This window comes from Cololabis saira, chromosome 11 (genome assembly GCF_033807715.1).
Source record: "Cololabis saira isolate AMF1-May2022 chromosome 11, fColSai1.1, whole genome shotgun sequence".
Classification (NCBI taxonomy): Eukaryota; Metazoa; Chordata; class Actinopteri; order Beloniformes; family Belonidae; genus Cololabis; species Cololabis saira.
The window spans coordinates 10,109,703-10,124,664 of NC_084597.1; the positions used below are offsets into that span (position 1 = coordinate 10,109,703).

Here is a 14,962-nt window from a genome sequence, read left to right on the forward strand (position 1 = left end):
AAGTTTTTGCCCTGAGCTCAGCTATACATGAACTTACCATGACTGACCTTTACACAGACCTCTATTATTGGAGGTAAAATAACGACACTTAGAGACTTTTTTTTTTCTAATCCAAGCTAAATGTTATATGACCAGTGAATAAGATGGAGAGAGTGTGACTTTCGGTAGGATTGTTTGAAAACTTGACTAAAAAAATATTGCCATATCGATATTTTTGCCCACCCCTAGTTACAACCAATATAAATAAGCCAATTAAGTGCAAAAGAAAAAGGATAATTTGGGCTTTACCTTGAATCTACACCGTGCTGCTGTACTTGCATGAACCCGATTATTAACACCACATTGAATCCTTTCACCATCTTGACTTATTAAATATATCATCAGTGACAAACTAATGGGAAGCATAATTGGCATTATTTAGAGTTGCCCCCCCTGTCGTGGAAAAACCCATCAAATGCTCTTAAAAAAGTTCTTTCCAACTAGGTGAATAACTGGACTGAAAATGAGTGTCTAAGTTACCAAAATAAGACTTGAGACATGATCCATATTTTTCAGTAGATTTATTTAAACAGTTTCATGCAAAAGGGTCGAAACAAACATCAGGTGTCTTGATGCACAATGATGATGAAACAGAGGAAGTATAATGATGTTAAGTCACAAAGGATGATTCATTCTCACGATTTGAATTGACAAAAACATGTTTAAGGACAGTGTTAATCTTTTTTTGAGCAGACCACCAGTCTGTACATTTAGTCGGGCCAAGGCTATTATTTTGCTGCTCTCAGCAGTTTTGGTTTAATCAAGTAGCTAAGGCTGAATTTTCCATCACCCCCCCTCAGGGAAATTGATGCTTTGGATTTAAACTCCTGAAAGATAGAAGGTTCGTGGATCTAATCTCAGTTGGGTCTGTTGTTGTTGTTGTTTGTATCCCAGTATTTCTCCCGGTCCAGGTTCAGATAATGAATGAGTTTGCCCTCATTTCCTGGGAGAATTAGCAGTAGCTATGTGATCTTTGACAAAACTTGCTCTTGCTCTATCAGAGCAACAGCAAACTAGCCTCTACCATCAAGTGTTGGACATCATTGCTCTGCTCTTTGTGCCACTTATGACTATTTTTATCGCTGTTTGATCATCCTGGAAGATTGCACCATCATTGGAAAAGACTTAATTACTCAAGACTGTCAAATACTCCCGAGAAGCTCACTTTGCAGTGCTCCATGACCTAGCCGCCCACACCATGACAAAACCACCTTGATCTGGGTCAGGCCATTTAGGATCAGAAGCTTACTTGAATATCTTTAAATTAATTTAGAACAAGGAAAAAATTTGACATGTTCACTGGTCTTTTACCCAGTTTTTTTTAATGATTTCTTTAATGTTGTGAGGAAGTAATGCTTTGGGCATTTCATTGTGCACTATGCATCTCAATTAACAAAGTTGGTATTATTATTTATGTACAAATGCTTGCAGATTGTTGTGAAATGCAAATGAAGTGGTTGTCAAGGCAGATCATCTTTCTGCCGAAGCTCAGCAAAGAAGCAGTTAAAAGCGACAAAACAAAAGAAACATTTTATAGATATACAAGAATTAAACTTTGAAAGCTTGTCTCTTGATTTGATGAACAGGGACAGCTGAACGATGACATGATTGTTAGATAAACATTAAGCACTGCATTACTTTCTTTTTACCTTGTTTTTACACGGTAAAAATATTTGTTTTTGTAGCACATGATCGCAGGAAGAAAAGTCTTGTTATGTCTTTAAAGCAGATTTCCGTTAATTCTTCTATGTTCTAAATGACTGTTGCATAATATGATTGCTTTAATGCCATTTGCTGATACTAGACCTTTAGTACATAAGGGCAGCACATGACAAAGTAAATATAACATCATATTGATGTTAATACAACCAGACAAATGGACCAACTCCACAGAACTCTTTATATTTTTGTCACTCACGTTCCTCCACCAGTCCTGGGGAGAAGTCTGGGTGATACTCACACTGTATTCACATTTTTGTGATTCAACAACATGCATTTATAAGGAAAAAAGACTGCAAGAAAACTATTTCCTCTGTAGGCCAGAGTTGAAACTAACTGCACATGGGGAGCAATGAATTGTTGATGTAAAAATGCTGAGTCATCACAACTATGAATTGGTACTGAAGTCTGTTAAAGTGTATTATTACCAAGGGCGTAGGTTTGGTCTCAACATTGGTAGGGACGATATAACAGCATAACCTGCATGTACTTTTTGCTGGGGACGGGACATTAATAAGACCAAACAGATTGGGTGAACGGGGGTCAGGGCTACATTTGTCACAAATATGAACCTAATTAATTGATAGGCTAAATGATCAATGCAAAATAAATCTGTATTGATTTATACTAACTTTCATGTGTATTGGTTCACCTGATACACGGTTCGATTCAAACCTTTGTTTTCAAAAACTACTAAAGAAACATTTTGAAAACTTCCAGAATATTCCAGGATTTTATTAGCAATTTAAATTGCAATATTTGAACATAACTTAAATTATATTAACATACACAATACATGTATTAATTGTACTTATTAATAATCTCTTAACTATCCAGAATGCAAAAAATAAACATTTGTCTAAGACCATCAGCCAAGCAAACGTGCGTTTGAGGGAAAAAAAATGGACCGGCCAATTCAGCAAGTGAAAAAGGGTAAATATAAGTTTGAACATAATGAAAATAATTCACTTAATAATTGTAGGGTCAATTCTGTACTTACAACATTTGAGAAGACAATCTAAATTACCTATATGTCTGAACTCATTATATAATGCAAATAAGGTTGCTTAAAAGTTGGTGGGGACAATTTGAGCCTCCTGAAAAGTTGGTAGTGTTATGTCCCTACCGTCCCTATGCAAACCTACGCCCTTGATTATTACATATATAAGGCATTGAGTTGTTAACACGTGTTTCTCTATAAGGACTCTGTCCAAATCTGAGTGGAATCATGTTTTTGAGTCTCGTCAGAGGCTTAAAATAGCTATTTATTTTTTATGAAGGTTTATTTCCCCCTAAGTGCAAACGTTGATGATCCAAGTTTACGGTCCTTATCATCTAATAATAAACATAATTTCTCCCTCAGGAGGATATAACACTGTGAGAACCGCATTTCATTTTATTTATTTGTTTATTTTAAACACAGTAACGTGAGTTTCTGCTTCACTCTCTCCAGAACGATCTACATGGAGTTTGAGAAGGACGTGGAGGTGAAAGGAATCCCAGCCTACCGCTTCACTCCACCCCGCTCCGTTTTGGCCAGCAAGGAAGAAAACCCGGCCAACGAGGGTTTCTGCGTCACCCCGAAGGAATGCCTGGGAACTGGACTCCTCAAAGTCAGCCCCTGTCGCAAAGGTGAAAACGTCAGCTTTCGCAGCACATTTTGTCGCCCAGTCTGAGACATGTCGTTGCGATCTCGTCAGCTTTCTGACCACTTTAGGTCACTGAATGATAACGGCCCACACAGTCATTCAAATGTCTTTCATGTTGCCACCAGCAGGACTAATACTCCTCTAAAACACCCATGTGACGCAGCTTTCCAGCTCCCACTACACCTCAGGCACCATCTGACCATGACGTGTGTGTGTATGTGTATGTGTGCGTGTGTGTGTGTGTGTGTGTGTGTGTGTGTGTGTGTGTGTGTGGGGGGGGGTAATTCTTGTCACCTGATTCTGCCCTTGGATATGGCCAGGAATTATCTCAGCGCCCAATTATCCCTAAAGTTTTGTATTTCTGTGTGCCAAAACACGGCCTTCACTTTGATACAGTTTACAGACTTGCTGTAAAAGTTTCATATTTTGTCATTTCAGTATTACTTTCCACGAATTCCAGGCTTTGGAAATGATGTAGCTGAATTTTAACAAAGGAGTTAAGCTGCAGGGAGTTATATTTAGGACACATTCAGGGATATAACATTGTGAATGAGGTCATCGGTCAGTATAATGATACAAGTGTACGTACGTGTGTTTGCACTGCTGTGACCTTGTGGGCTGTCATGTGAACGGCCTCTCAGGTGACCGTGGGTGTTTTCTTTTTTTTTTTTTTCGTCCGGCGTCTGTTGCCAAACACAAGCAGAGGAAATCTGTCACCTCTGCTCTACTTCAGCAGCACCTCTGACTGCACCGCTGCACCTCTAAATTGTTGCAGCGCAGACATGCTCACACTCACAGCCACGTCCACGATCCAGAAAGTTGACCGAAAATCCTACCGCGTGTTCTCTTATCTCGATCCAAGCAACATCCTACGCCACAATATAAGGAAGGCCTTCATAAATGTTAACTGGTTTCTTTTCTTGGCCAGCCCTTAATTAGTTATGAGTGAAGTTATTGTCCCACTGTCTAACGCCAAATTTTAAAACGTTTTCCAAGATGTTGACTGAGTCCTTATCAGATCAAACATGACAGCGAATCGACAAATCTTTCTATATGCTTCTATTTTAATGGTCTGACACAGGAAGTTTTAATTTCATACCATTGTGGTTTTGCACTTTAGCAGACAGTGTCGTGTGGAAATATCTAAACATGACAATGAACAGCAAGAACATGTTGTGGAGACTTCCGATGATCTGCGGAAACTCTCACTCGTGCACAGACTTTTTTTGTCGTGTTTGTGGAGGTCACCACATTGACATATCTTTTTTTTTTCAAACATCCTATGCATTTCCGGACACAGCCCTCCCCCTCCAGATCAATCATCTATGATTATGTTAATGCAGTTTCTGTTCTGTGCATGATTGCTGTTTAATGTGACAGGTGCCCCGGTCGTGGCCTCCTTTCCTCATTTCTACCTGGGTGAGGGGAAATATGTGGCTGCCGTTGAAGGAATGTCCCCTCAGAGGGAGCATCATCAAACGTTTCTCGATCTGAACCCGGTGAGGCGCCAGACATTCAGCTGCAGATGCTTTTAGTCAAGAGCTATGTTTAGTCACATTTAAGCTGTGGTTCACATGTATTTGTTGCACAAAGTAGTAAGTAAAGGAAAGCATATAGACTGATCCACCTGCGCTGCAAGAAGGAACGCTACCGCAGGTCCTTCATCCCCACAGCCATCAGACTGTATAATAAGCAACTGTAGCCACCCGTGTGCAATAAACCTGTCTCTTTGTAAGTGCAATAACCACTAAATACCTCACGTATTTTTGAAAATATTTGTAAATATTTTGTAAATATTATCCGTTTTTTTGGTGTTAACTATTCTTTTTCTCTCTTGTACATAGTCTTTTTCTACTTTTTATATTGCTCTTTTTTATTATTTAACTATTTATTGGTTATTTCTATTTTAAATTTTTTGTATAAAGCTTGTGTGTGTTTTGGCAGCTGCACGACTGAATTTCTCCTCTGAGAGATCAAAAAAGTCTTTTATTCTATTCTATTCTATATGCTATAGTAAAAGATGCACTCCCGCAGCACCAATTGGAAAACAAGCGGCAGCGCAGAAGTCGCGAGGCTGCACTGCAAAAACCTATTTTTTAAAAATAATCTTGTTTGAAGAAAATTAGCAGTCAATTTTAGACTATTTTGCTGGTTCTAAGAATTCTAGTCAAGAAAATTGTTCTAACTACTTTGGTAAAGATATTTTTGAGTTCTCTGCTTTTAACTCATCACTAGTTGGACTAGGAGCACTGAAACCTGGGTCCTCCCGACCCTAGCCCAGCTCTGTAACCTATTAACTATCTTCTCTTTTTTTCTAGACCACTGGAGTAATTGTACGTGCAAGCAAAAGGGCGCAGGTTAATATATTGATCAACAGAGTCAGTGGATTCCCGTGAGTATTTGTATAAAAAACAAAACCAAGCACCGACATCATGTTTGATGCGTGTGTGATTCTGCGTTCAACTGATTTGTTTCTTTTCATTGTGTTCACAACAGGAAGACTAGATACATAAATGACACAATCTTTCCCGTGATGTTCCTCAATGAGGTGAGAAACAAAATTATGAAAAGATCCATGTAACCTTTTTCAAATGCCAAGTACAAATAAGAACAGGCCGATTTAATGATCTTAGTCTTCGTTGTAAAAAGTTTGTCATGATTTGAAGTCAAGTAAAAAGACATGTGTGCAAGGCTTTGGTGCCAAGTGCAGAGAACATGGTGTTCAGTTGAAATCAGAGATGTGAAGTGGGTTATTTATATAATGCAGCCCAAAGGAAAGTTTGGCAAAAATATTTTAGTCAACTAGAATATTCTTCTATGTGCTGCAACTTCTGGGATCAAAAATTGCCAATTTCGTCCCCCCTGGACCGAGTCTGTGTATCGCTTTCCTCATTTCCAGTCACCGCTACTCTTTTAGTGGTAAGTTGTTTATTACCACGTATGCGTTTTGGCTTAGTTTTTAAATAAGAGATGACATGGCTTAAATATCTTGTGCTGTTGTTCATCAGAGGTTGAATTTCCATGATTTTAGGACCTGGCGAAGACCACATGATGGGTCACTATGACCTGAGAATTCAGAGAACTTGTACTTTTTTTACACGACTTTACATTGGCTCTTGGAAGTAAGTGAGATTGATGAATTCCATGTGAATCTTCAAAAATATTACCTAAAGCATCAGGAAGAAAGCTTTTATGATGGACACAAAAATGCTAAAACTGGTTATTCATTCAATGTGTCTTTTACAACTGAAGCTTTAAATGTGAAGCAGCTCCAGGGTTTGAAAGGTGCAGAAAGAAGATGCTAGTTTTAAGATTGTGGTGATGAAGATGCCAAACTCATCAAAAAGGCCCCAGAGAGAAGAAGACATTCAGTTTAAATCCAGATTCTGGACCAGGAGCCGGTGCTGGCAGATGAATTTAGAGAAGAAGCGCTCATACCTGGATCAAAAAAGGGGGTCCTTACTAAGATGAAACAAGGGCCGCAGAGAATGTTGATATTTTTAAAAGGATGCTCAAGACACACCTTTTTAGTTTGGCTTTTATCTGATCTCATTTACCTAGTCTTTTTAGCTATGTATTGTGTCTACTTCTTTAGCTCTTTTATTATCTTTAAAACTTTTATCCATTTTAGTGACTTTTTACTTTATGTTATTTATTATTCATCTTAAGTTTTATATAGATTTCTCTAAAATTTTACACTTTTAGGCATTTCTTACTTTCTTTTAATCTTTTAGTTTTTAGCTCCAGTGTTTCCTCAGGGGGGTCGTTCACACTGGGAGGTGTGCCTGCTCCGCCCATGGGGGTGTCGTCATGGGGGTCCCTCAGGCCTGGGTAGCTGGGGTGGGACTCCACCTCCTGTGTGGGGTCTGTCCGGGTTGGGGGGGGGGGGGTCTCTGTGGCGATGCTCCTTGTGGTCGTGGTCGGTGGAGCCTCTCAGTGTGGACGGCCACCCATAGGTAGTGTTTTCCTCACCTGGATCGTTAGTGCTAAGCCATGTCACCAGTCCACTTACTGTGTGTGTGTGTGTGTGTGTGTGTGTGTGTGTGTGTGAGGGCGTGTGAGTGTGTGCACATGTATATGAGTGTTAGGGAGTGTGTGTGTACGCGTGGGGGGTGGGGGGCGGGGTCGTATGGAATGTTTTAAATTGTGTTTTTTTTATTGTCATTTTATTCTGCATGTAAAGCACCATGTGTTGCATTTTATATTGTATGATTTGGTGCTATACAAATAAATAAAGTTTAAGTTTAAGATTTGAGGACCCAAATGGATGTGTTCATTCAAAAATGAAGATAGAGTCATGAGTTTCCAGACAAAGACACGAGGAGTTTTGTTTCATTCAAAGAAAACAAAATGACTGATCTTCAGAACACAGTTAACATAAGTTGACAAAAAAAAAAACATCTTTAGGTCAGAGAGCTGTTTACCCTCTGCAGGAATTGTCGACTAAACGAAAAAACTGAGTGTGTTGTGGTCTGTGACGTCCCAGAGGCTGAAGGCCTCTCTGGTGTTTGTGGTAATCCGTTTACCATCAGGAGAACATTGAGCAACAATGGTGTAACTGAGCACGACAGCAAAGAGAAAGCTGTTGACTGAAAACCACACGGACGAGCCAGGAATCTGTTGAAGAAATGCTTTTTACACAGATCAAACCAAGATAGGACTTTGTTGGTCCAAACAAAGAGGGGAACGCTGCTTCCCAGCATAAGAACTTGCTGATATCTGTGATTTTACCTCTCTCTCTCTCCTAAATCCAGAGCGTGGTGATTGATGATGTCTCTGCAGCAAAAGTGCACAAGCTCCTGATGATCTCCACTATGGTGTCCAACTTCCCACTCATGATCGTGGGTCTGGGCGGCATCTTGCTCGTAGTCCTCATCATCCTCCTGGTCCGGGCCCGCAAACAGAAGGTATGACGCCCCTCGCCAAGCTCTTGCCAAGCGTCATTTCTAACGACATGCCATTTGTTTGGTTCTAACAAGTCATGTGCATCAATTCTCATTGCATTCATCCGCTTGAGCACACAGTTTGCACTGTGCATGTATTCACCACTGTTTATGTCCGTGCAGAGTGAAGTTAAGCACATTGTGTTTACCAAGGCTGCCTATGCTGTAAGTGTTCATTGTTATTTTGCTGTTTTTCTTTGGGGGGGGGGATCCTTTGTCTTGATGCTTATTGCTTTAATCCATTACTTTGCTCATGTTTCACTTAAATCCCCGTTTTTTTAACACATGATTTGGTTAAACTAAAGCTCTTTTGTCTATCTTTTCACCAGCATTGTAAAGAGGTTAAAATGCAACAAAAGACAAACAAAAAAAACCTTATTGCATCCTTTATCTTCCAAATACAGACCTCCCACGAAGACGACACTTCTTATTCTCCCGTCAATGACAATGAAAAAGACGATCAGAACGGGACCTTCATTGGCATGACGCCTAAGGGCGACCCCCAAGCTTGAGGAGGAAGCGTGGGGTCGGCTGGCTGAGGAGAAGAGGAAGGGGACATGGTTTTAGCCTCAAGTATTTTCTACAGTGTTTATAGGTAAACTCAAGGAGGACTTCCTCAAGTCCAGATTAAGTGCCTGTTTCCTGAAGAAGTTTGATGTCCTCTGTTAAACACCAGCCAGCTGCCAGTGGCTTCTTCTTGGTGACGTTAAAAGTTATCGACGACAGCTTGCCGTTCTCCGACGAGAAGAGACGGAGAGGGCACTCTGTTGTGCTTCCGACAAAACAAACGCTTTTTAAATGTGACATGTGAGACATGTGTGCCGTTATTGTGAATGCTGCGCTCACGAATCTGCTCGGCAAACCCAAATTCTCGTCTTGCTTTGAGCTCAATGTGTTTAGATAATTATGGGGTTAGCGTCTCTGAACAAGAGCATATTTTTATATTTCAGCCCATTAGTCGTGGTTTTAACACACAGATGTTGTACTATGCTCCTCCAGAACGTCGGATATTTAAGCTCTTCTTTCTCTCAGACTTCACTTTCTCATATTTTCACCATTTACTCACAAAAATATTAGTCCATGGAAAGAGAACGGCAAAGATGACGCTGATGAGCTGAGACTGCCGCCACTTCCTTAAAGCTTTGATCGTTTATTTAGAAAAACACGCAGATGTGTCGTTAAGATCTTGCGCCTTTTTTTTTGTCTAAATGATTACCGTTTAATCAACTTCTTAATCAGGATTTGAATCCAAAGCTTGTTTGTGCACAGTAGGTGACAGTTCCTGAAAACGGCATTTGTGCTTAAGTTGCCATGGTAACAGTAAAGTCTTTGTGCTGTCAGACTATCAACACTTTTCTGCTGCCTCGGGATTCAGGTTGTATAAATCTCCATATGACGCCTAATGCTCAGTACCTTCTTCATATATATATATATATATTTTTTTATCAGCCAAATATATAATATCTTTATATGGTGGATATAATGATGATTTTATAATAAATAGTCCCTATACTCACAGCAGCTGTCATAATTATGCTAGGAAAGAGGTTAGGAGAGGCAACCAGATGTTTTTTTTAAAGACTCCTGCCAGCAAATCACCCGTTGTTAAGATGTACATTCACATGGGATTGAAATGATCCATTGACTTCTGTCTTTGCTAAAATAGGGTAGTAAATTTGTGAGGGCAAGGGCGGATCTACGGGGGGGTCTAGCTGCCCCCCCTGTTGCACCCCTAATTTTGATGTTCTTAAAAAGATACTAAAACAAATGACTATTCTGCTCAAAAGCTCCCAAATGCGTTGAAATAAGGCACAAATTCCATGTTTTGTTGTTGATATTAACTATAAAAGATATTTTTTTCTCTCTCAGGTCTAAAGTTATATTTTCACCTATTTTCATCAAGTCAAGTTAAATTTATCCAACCTGGAACCAACTGCCAAAGGCAGGTTGTTGGCGTATCCCCTTCTAGTGAGTTGATAAGTAAACACAAGATCATTAGATGAAGCATTTGTATTTCGAGATATATCGATTCAATAATATCTACTGTCCATTATCTATCTAAAATGGACGTGTATGAATCCTGTGGGTTTGCAGTTTAAGGAGTTTACAATCATGTAGTTTAAATAATGGCGTGGTGAACTTCAGTTCTGTTTCGTCCCTTCCTGACTGCCAGTGGATGTATTCTCGCACTCTGTGCAGGTCAAGTTTTAATGTCAACAAGGTCACGTATGTGACCTACCGGCCACTGTTGCGCTATAAATAGAGTGTGGTAGCCGACGTCGTGTCTCACCAGATCTTCCTGTGCCACGAAGGGGCCGAGTGACCTGTGTCACTGGCAGTCATCCAGGGACTAGTTACCTGCGTCACTTCCATTCAGTGGTGATTAATCAGGCAGATTATGACCTTTTTTAACCAAAACATCTCCACTGCACTGTGGGATAAATACAAGTTTATCTCATCTCATTGTGAAGCTTGTGATTTATGTTTTGTAGTTTCATACTGTATGTTGGGGTACTCGTGTGAAACATACGAGGAGTTCACATCTTGTCACTTTCAGGCCACAATGAAAGTTATTTCAGCTTGTCAAAGAGCATCTTGAGAAAATTTGAGTCTGGCTTTGCATGTTTCTCTGTTACTATAAGAGTCCTTTTGCGTCTTAGAGCCCGATGTTGTTCAGATTGTGACAGCTGATGAGATATTGTCTTTCACCGTGGAGTCCAGCCTGAATCTCTTTCGGTGTTTTCCTCGGCACCTTGTCTCCCTTCCAGCAACATCCTGAGAGGTTGATTACAGCACCATAGACTATCCCTCTTAATATTTCCACCTGCGGTCCTGTAGTCACAGAAACATAAATCCACCTGAATTTGGTAGTGTAGCCTTTACCTTTAACTTTAGCTTATGTATAATATTATTTCTGTCTTTCACAGACAGCTTTCATTTGCTTATTCTGGTCCACGTTCAGGGTGGTGCACATAATAATCTAAAATACACAACGTTTCTCTCCTTAAATGACACATGTGATACTAATTTACGCTAATAGTTATTTTGCAATATGACTGTAAATTTGAGCAACTATTTCTGATTATTTTAGGAAATAAGAACATCCTTAACATCTCCAGCACCCATAAAAAATTAATGGATAAATCAGACTGAAGAAGATTTTTTTTTTCTCATTTATAGATTTTGCCTGAAATCAGAAATCTAGTTTTGAAAGTCATTTTTTTTACCTAAACAGGGACTTTGAGTAGGAAGGCAGACATTTTAGGGAGATCAGTGCAATCTGTGTGTTGAAAACGACGCCTAGCAATCTTGAAAAGTACACTATTGGTTTATACCGACTACTTTATAAACTGGGCCAAGAGGGTCATTTTGAAATTCATAAACGTCTTTTTTTATTAAATGTAATACGTCGATCTCAGGGGGGCTTCGCTTGCCATAAGTTGCTAAAGCAGGAAGGAAGCACAACAGGTCTTCTGCTCTTTTGGAAGACCTTTTAAATCACTTCAGTGTCATTTCTAATTTGCATTTCATCCTAAATTTGATGTTAAAAAATCTTTTCAACGCTCATTATTTTTCTGTTCACGCACTGTTTTTCACTGCAAAATGTTCAGAGTATGGCATTTGTTTGCATTTGCAGGCAGTGTGCGGTGTGTTGAACCAACTACATTCCTCTCAGTGTAAGATGGGGATGGATCTCAAAACAAAATGCTGTATATTTGGATACTTAAATTAAAAAAAGAAAAGAAATCACTTAAATTTCTTTTTTTTTGTAAATGTTAAAGTAGAAATTTTTGAAATAAGAGCATTTGAGCACACAAGCTTCACAAATGTCGTTTTGTATCCTGATTAATACGTTTTTTTCTGTTTGACAGGATACTTACAGTATAACCGCATCGACTAACAGATAGCGCCATTCATGAAAATGTTTTTAAATGCTGTAGTTGTGCCTTTTAAAATGATCAGTGTAACTATTGTTTTTGTTCATTTTATAGCTTTGTTTGTGTGAGAAAAAAGAAGCGTCATATGCCAAACAGAAGTAGAGAATAAGAGTGGAGTGTCTGTTATTCATGGAAAGCTGAAGTGTTTGCTTTCAAATGCCTTTTAATGTAATCTTATAAATGCTGCAGAGTTATGTTTAAACTGTGATGAGCCAATTCTTTGTTTCCTCGTTTTGCTGTAACATACATCGCAAGGATGTTTCAGATATTTCACCCCAGCACATTACACACACTGCAGTAATCGCAATTTATGCACAGATGACAGAAGAGAAATTCATTCCTTCTTCCTTTGATTTTTGTTTTTTTTATTCTCATTTTATGCATAGTTTTATCCAGTTACACTAAGAAAAATCAGGGCAAAGGCTTATCAATCCAGGCTGAATGATGTAGTAGTTTTAAATTCATCATATGGATTTTGCTGCAAAAGACAGTATTATACAATATTGTAGTGTTTAAAAAAGGATAAATTATTTTGTAACACTGGTAAAAAACCAAAATGCAAAAGAAAGCACCACACAGTTTTGAAACTGGTCTACTATTTCTTTGCAATATTTTGATTTCATATTGTCCTTTCTAAAATGATTGTCACTGATATAACCACATTTTCTTCTGATTTTCAGTTGTTTATGTAAACTGTTGATAATGTTTTTACTCTGGACACAAAAATAAAAAGTAGTTTCATTAGAGATGTTGTCTTCACTTTATCTAAGTGTGTGATCATTTAAAAGGGGCATATTTTGTATGATTTATGAGATTTTATTCATTTATGCCACGATGAGTAGCAATACCACTTCTAACCACATGGGGGCCTATAGATCTGTGTTGACAAAGCTGTGTTGTGATGACACTTTCACACTAGAGGGCACACAATAAACACACATTGCAACAATAGACAATCAAAACAACATTTGTATAGTAGAATAACTATAACAGTAATAAATTCATCCTACACAAATTAATGAAATAAGATCATTTTCACATACCACAGAGGCCAAACCTAAGCTCCTTCAAGAATCTTTGGCATCTGTTGGAGAAGAGTCTATGCACCTAACTCACTCTTTCATCATCATTTCAGTTTTGTAGCGAGCAATTGTTTTTAATTTTATATTATTTAATATTATTTTCATTTTATTTTAGTTTTATATCATTTTATTTATTTACTGTTGCTGTTGTTTTTGCTGTTATTATCTAGTGACAGTCGCATGACATTACTGCAAAAAGTCTACCTACCTACCCTAAGTGACAAGAACATAACTTGCTCAGTGGATCTGGTTTTGCTGCCTTGTGGACACCAGCAGGTGGCGGTAGTTCGCCGCTTTGAAAATAAACACACACATTGCAACAACAGACAATCAAAATAACATACATTGTTAAGCATTCTATAGTAGAATAACTATAACAGTAATACATTCATTCTAGGTAGGTAGGTAGGTAGGTAGGTAGGTAGGTAGAGTGCCTTGCGAAAGTACATTTGAAGCCACATTTCAGGCTTCAAACATAAAGATATAAAACTGTAATTTTTTGTGAAGAATCAACAACAAGTGGGACACAATCATGAAGTGTAACGAAATTTATTGGATATTTCAAACTTTTTTAACAAATAAAAAACTGAAAAATTGGGCGTGCAAAATTATCCAGCCCCCTTAAGTTAATACTTTGTAGCGCCACCTTTTGCTGCGATTACAGCTGTAAGTCGCTTGGGGTTTGTCTTTATCAGTTTTGCACATCGAGAGACTGACATTTTTGCCCATTCCTCCTTGCAAAACAGCTCGAGCTCAGTGAGGTTGGATGGAGAGCGTTTGTGAACAGCAGTTTTCAGTTCTTTCCACAAATTCTCCATTGGATTCAGGTCTGGACTTTGACTTGGCCATTTTAACACCTGGATATGTTTTTTTTGTGAACCATTCCATTGTAGATTTTGCTTTATGTTTTGGATCATTGTCTTGTTGGAAGACAAATCTCCATCCCAGTCTCAGGTCTTTTGCAGACTCCATCAGGTTTTCTTCCAGAATGGTCCTGTATTTGGCTCCATCCATCTTCCCATCAATTTTAACCATCTTCCCTGTCCCTGCTTAAGAAAAGCAGGCCCAAACCATGATGCTGCCACCACCATGTTTGACAGTGGGGATGGTGCGTTGAGGGGGATGAGCTGTGTTGCTTTTACGCCAAACATAACGTCTTGTCATTCTAGGTAGGTAGGTAGGTAGGTAGGTAGGTAGGTAGGTAGGTAGGTAGGTAGGTAGGTAGGTAGGTAGGTAGGTAGGTAGGTAGGTAGGTATAGGTAGGCACAGACACTATATCTATCACAGAATAGAAAAAAAACAGGACAGACGAATAATAAATAAATTAAAGCTGCAAGCAGCGATGAAAGGGCCCTCGCACCCTTGTGCACGTTCAGGCGTGCTTGTATGACTTGCATGTAGATTCTTCAGGCCTGGACATTTAGCGGATGACACCAGCCACGACTCTCTATATCAAACCATTCAAAAGTTATGGCAGAAAATTTAGGAACTATCAGATATCGACCAATCAGATGAAAGGGTGGGGCTAATTTGCAGCAATTATGTTCAAGGACTCAAAACCGAGTCCGATGACACCACCCACGAGTCTTTAT

The 14,962-nt window shown here is 39.0% G+C and overlaps 1 protein-coding gene across 3 annotated transcripts in view; it reads left to right on the top strand.

Moving 5' to 3' along the window:
* The window catches only part of LOC133454937 (lysosome membrane protein 2-like), a 56,646-nt gene extending 43,614 nt beyond the window's left edge, over nucleotides 1-13,032 (top strand). For 2 of the 3 annotated variants that reach the window (XM_061733680.1, XM_061733678.1), the window contains exons 7-13: nucleotides 3,212-3,390; nucleotides 4,788-4,906; nucleotides 5,726-5,799; nucleotides 5,904-5,955; nucleotides 8,162-8,314; nucleotides 8,474-8,515; nucleotides 8,755-13,032. In XM_061733680.1, coding sequence (XP_061589664.1) covers nucleotides 3,212-3,390; nucleotides 4,788-4,906; nucleotides 5,726-5,799; nucleotides 5,904-5,955; nucleotides 8,162-8,314; nucleotides 8,474-8,515; nucleotides 8,755-8,862 — 727 coding nt within the window. In that variant the 3' untranslated portion in view covers nucleotides 8,863-13,032. The remainder of the gene's footprint in view (nucleotides 1-3,211; nucleotides 3,391-4,787; nucleotides 4,907-5,725; nucleotides 5,800-5,903; nucleotides 5,956-8,161; nucleotides 8,315-8,473; nucleotides 8,516-8,754) is intronic. The other variant, XM_061733679.1, reaches the window with a different exon arrangement.
* The last annotated feature ends 1,930 nt before the right edge of the window (nucleotides 13,033-14,962 follow it).